The 5,216-nt window shown below is 35.1% G+C and overlaps 1 protein-coding gene across 1 annotated transcript in view; it reads right to left on the reverse strand.

Moving 5' to 3' along the window:
• Positions 1-4,627, reverse strand: part of LOC119675995 — a 4,832-nt gene extending 205 nt beyond the window's left edge. The window contains exons 1-3 of the mRNA XM_038087217.1: positions 3,346-4,627; positions 2,873-3,271; positions 3-2,770 (exon numbers count right to left, since the gene is read on the reverse strand). Of these exons, the coding sequence (XP_037943145.1) occupies positions 3-2,770; positions 2,873-3,271; positions 3,346-4,627 (4,449 nt within the window). The remainder of the gene's footprint in view (positions 1-2; positions 2,771-2,872; positions 3,272-3,345) is intronic.
• Positions 4,628-5,216: the final 589 nt, after the last annotated feature.

Below are 5,216 nucleotides of genomic sequence, written 5' to 3' on the forward strand. Positions count from 1 at the left end.
GCCACTATAGTTTTGTTGTTGTTAAGTGGTATTGATGATGTTTGAGCAGAAATTGGCACAGCATCTCTGTCGATTCCCAAGCGTTCAATGTCATTTCTTGCCTTAGTTTTGCGCTTTTGACCAGCAGATTTTGGAAACTTTAACCAAATTCTTGTAATTTCATCATTTTCATTTAATTCAATATGAATTAATGTACCTACAGTGCCATTAGATAAACCATCAGCTACATCAATATTTGTAGTTATCATATAAGGCCGGTTGGGAACTAGAATTAATTCGTATGGTAAGCTGCCGGTCTCGTCCGGTTTCATTTTGTGTAACTTTTGTCTAACATAAGCTTCTTGGTCGGCATTATGACAGCCAACGAAAACATCCGATGCCAATGAAATAATTTTATTTTGATAACTATTCAAAATTGTATTGTTGTATTCGTTGACAGCAATATTTGTAAACATAAGTCTTGTTCCTTCCGGACATACAGATTGCGCATATTCTTTAGTAACAAATCTAGATTCAATCACGTTCAATTCTTCTTCAGTTAAAATAGTTCCATCTCCTATTTTCGTTAAAATCGAAGAAAATAGTCTATTTTCTTGTCGCATTACTTTCTTGAGTTCAAATTGTTTGAATTTTCGCCAAGGTGTTTCGGCTGAAATTCTGTTTTTAGTTTGCTTGAAGATTGGCGTAGCTTTTACAGGGGGCAATTGACGCAAATCTCCGATAAGGATTACATCCAATCCACCAAAATCTTTTTGAAGCAAGCCAGTTATTTGCCTCAGACGTGCGTCAATTTGCTGTAATAATTCTGCAGAAACCATGCTTACTTCGTCAATGATAACAATATTAACATACTGAAATAGAGCTCTGTATTGTTGAGCTTTTTCAACGTTGAGGGGCACTAACCTTGACAGTGTTATACTTAAAGCATTATGCACCGTTGTGCCACCTATGGCTGTAGCAGCTTTTCCGGTTGAAGCACAAGCAATATATGCATTAAAAATTCCATCAGTATCCGAAAATCTATTGTAAATTTCCATAAGCGCTTTTATTACGAATGTTTTACCACTTCCAGCCGGTCCAGTCAAATACACGAGCAATGGATCTTTCATGTCTCCGGTTTTCGATATCAAGTGATGCATAGTGTGAAACAAAATTTCTCGCTGTTCTTCGTTAGCCTTGCGTATAAGTTCATAAAATTCTTCATATGGTAAAATGTTTTCTTTTTTTTTAGCGATGGCCCCAAGCTTATCAAATAGCGCAAGTCGTAGGTCATCATTTAAATCGGCATTTGGATTATCATACAATTCGGCAAATGGATTTTCATCAGGTATTCTACCAACAACCTCATTTATTTCCTCTCCATCAATGTTAATATCTTCGCGACATAACTCTCTGCAGATCTCCAGCGTCTTTCGGATATCCAGATTTGATTCGAACTCTTTTCTTCTCTCAAGTATAAGTGCTTCATTTTCATCATATAGCTGAATATACCGCATTTCCGCAATAATTTCAGCTTCTTCGTGTCGGAACGGCATGTGCAAAGTAACCATTTCTCTCCTGTATACATTGTAGTCTGTAGCCATGTCATAATTACGATATCGTATGACTTTTGGTTCTTCTCGTTCTACATATTTACCTTTGTTATTTTTGTAATATTTAGAAACAAACTGAGCAAGAGAAACATTTTGTATAGCATCGGGTCTTTTCTCATATTTGTCGAACCAATTTTCTTTCCATATATCTATCGAATCGTCTTCAAGTTCACTCAATTGCTTCATTGTCTTCTTTACTCTGTGTCTTTCGATTGGCCATATAGTCGGTATAAATTCGATCGCAGTTGAACTTTTTGACATCGGCTCCCTCAATAGATACCATGCAGCTTCTTGACTGGTCATCTCAGTCTGGTTCAAAAGATGGATACTAAGATGTTTAGTAATTTCAAAAATATTGAATTCAGGATGTTCATCCATAACCTCAATGATTTTTCTTTGCAAATTGCTAACGCCCCTATTAGTCTTATTTACGTATTCTACTACGTAAGCTGCACAAGAGTATTCTTCAGTAATAAATTGAAAATCAGTATTAGCTTTTACAACATCGAAAATGAATGGATTGAAAGGATTATGCCATTTTTCCGAAGGTTCTCTTTTTATAAAAACTCGTGGTCTATTAATTCCCGCTCGAATTATCCTTACGTATTCCTCATCTGAATCAATATCATTTTCACTGTAAAATGATGCAAAATCATCGTAGTCATAGATTTCGAAATTTTTACGGACTGAATTGTATTTCGCCTTGTAGTGTTGGAAACAATCTTCTGTATCTTTCATAGGTGTTAAAATCATTGTTTCCTTAACAGGCAAAAATGGAGCATCAAATCTACATTTTTGTTGTCTTCGCGATGCTATTCCTTTATAGCAGGTAAAAGAATGCCTATGAGTTTGTAATTTAATATTACCAGAAGCTTCGGTGGCTGATACTGATATCAAAAAATTTATGAGATCGATGGCTTTATTGTAATCCTTGTCAAGAGCATCTTCAGGAGCATTATCTAACCACGCTAAAATATGTGCATGTGGACTACCTCTGTGTTGAAATTCAATTCTTTTGAAGTAATGCAAAACTCTGTATTGTTTAAAAGGACTAAACCTTTTAGATTGTAATATTTTCATAATAACATTGACTAGCTTGTTAAAATAAATAGCGCAAGTTACCGCGTCTTCATTAATGAGAGTACTTTTTTCAATGTAATGCAATTCAGCAGCTTGTTCTGCAGATATTTCCGAATTGTTTTTCAAATTATGCAACAATTGCAATAACTTTGGTCATCCGATTTCATTGGCGCTTATAGTAAAGAAAACAGTAGGCTTACCATATTGTCGAATCATTGCAAAAAGATCTCTTTTTCTTTCTGCCCAATAATATGCTGAATTCGGAATTGAGCGAAGAAATGCCAAATTGGTCTCAATGCAGCCATGCATATAATCGTCTGACTGTATTTGCTCTTTAGTGATTGCAATACCTTGGCCAACATGTCTGAATGCTATAGAAAGAGACTGTTTGATTCGAAACCTCATGATTTTCATCGCCATGTATAGCAAGTGTTGAGGGGTTACACCTCGTCTATCAGATCTCCTAAGTTCACTGGTTGCCATCATGAAAGCTGTGGCAACCACACCATCACGGAATTGCCTAAATTGTCCCAAATATATTTGTGGAAAAGATAATTCTTCAGCGTGCTCATCGAATAGCAGACTGATTGGAACGTTTCCTGAAAAAATACATATGTTTATTTTGCAAATTTAACAAATTAAATAAGAAAAGAACAAAAATAAAATAGAGTACCTTCTCCAGGAGCAATGCTCAAGTACATATTTTCGTCCCACATCAATGTTTGTTGCTGAGCTATTAAACTTTCGCCAATTGGTATCTGTTCTAAAATGTCATTGTCGCCATCTTCATCAAAGACAATATCATCTGCAACTTCGCATTCATTGTTGTCATTCAAAAAACGATCATCAAGTGCAACATCGTAGGAAGTGTAAAGAGGAGTGTCTTTCAAATATCGTAACCAAACTTTTATGCTTCTTTTCCTTACTATACCATAGACGTAACTAGATTTGTGAATTTTTTTCCGTTTAATATGAACAGTGATGGCATAATCATCATCTACTTGCCTTGGCAACACATTAACCATTGTATTCACTTCAATTGGAACATTAATGACCTGTCCATAAATTCCATATTGACCATGTACATGTCGCAGTCTACGAATTTGCATGAACGGAATTCTTGGAGATATTAACCTTTCGGTTACCAAGTCTAAAGGAAAGTCTTTCAGAGATGCAGGAACAGGTGGATATTTGAATCCATTGTAAACAGACATCGGTGGAATACGTTGCTTTTTAATTGCTGCGTTGCAAGTTGAACATAATTTAATTTCCGGTAAAGCAGTGTTTGAAAGCAATGATCTTATAAAATCAATATTTTTAGTCGTATCTATATTTTGTAAGTAACTCAAATCCTTTTTGAACCACAGTCTGTCGCAAACATCACAAGCAAAGCCGAATTCATTTGCAACGAAATCTTTCTGAAATTCTCGATGCGCAGAGAAATTTCGTTGAAAAGCAGAGTATGTTTGAACCTGCACATTAGGTAAGGAAGCATTTACAATCTGAGAGGGAGGTTGACTTGGAACTATTATATCCCCGACATTGTGAATAGGAGTATTGTCGTCAGAATGGCTTGGTGGACCTGTAATTTGATCGTTGTGTATGATTTCTGAATGTATATCATCTGTGGTAAATGGACCAGACGAATATATTGCTGTCCGAGGTACATAAGGCACATCTCTGGTAGATGTACCAGCGATTTGAGGAGGTACACTTTGTTGTACAAGAGTTTGGTCAGTTGATAATAAATTTAACGTTCTTCGTTTATCTCTGTATCGTTTACAATAATCTTTGTTCGCTTGTTTCGCCAAGTCTGACTTATGTGGGTGTTTCTCTCTGTATCGATTATCATATTCTTTCCTTTTTTGTTTTCTTTTTTCTACTTCATCCTCATAAGTGGAGTCATCTATCGAGTTTTTTCTTTTTCGAGCATTATTTGAATCATCCGCATCCATTTTCAAGACAAATCTATAGATCTATAATCTATATTATCTATTTTTAGATAATTTTATTTAATAACGTGTTGCATTTGTTTATGTACGTATCATGTACGTAACAAAAAAAAAAATAAACAAATAAAATAATAATTTACTTACGTGATGACGAGCAGCAGTTGTAATAATGTATACAAAATATAACACTATAGTATACAAAAGCACTACAACAATGTTTTTATTAATTCTATTAACACTTTAGATTTGTTTTTTTTTGTTTTTTTAACACAATACCATAGCAGCAACACAAGTCAAATGAAATATTTAAATCAGGGTTTGAAAAATGATGATGATGAAATCAGCAAAAAAATGATAGCGAGATGAGAGCAGAGCAGATCATTTTTTTTCATGTGCTACGGCTCCCGCCGTTGTTGTTTAACACACACACAAAAACAGACATACTAATGCAGACACACAATGCAGACATACAATGCAGACACACTAAATTTGACTCAACTAAATTTGATGTGCTCTGCTCTACTATGGCTCTCGTCAAAGTGAGAGCGATAGCAGTAGCATAGCAATAATCTTGCCCATGCAAAGACTGCGT

The sequence above is a fragment of the Teleopsis dalmanni genome, chromosome 2, assembly GCF_002237135.1.
Source record: "Teleopsis dalmanni isolate 2A chromosome 2, ASM223713v2, whole genome shotgun sequence".
In the NCBI taxonomy this organism is placed as follows: domain Eukaryota; kingdom Metazoa; phylum Arthropoda; class Insecta; order Diptera; family Diopsidae; genus Teleopsis; species Teleopsis dalmanni.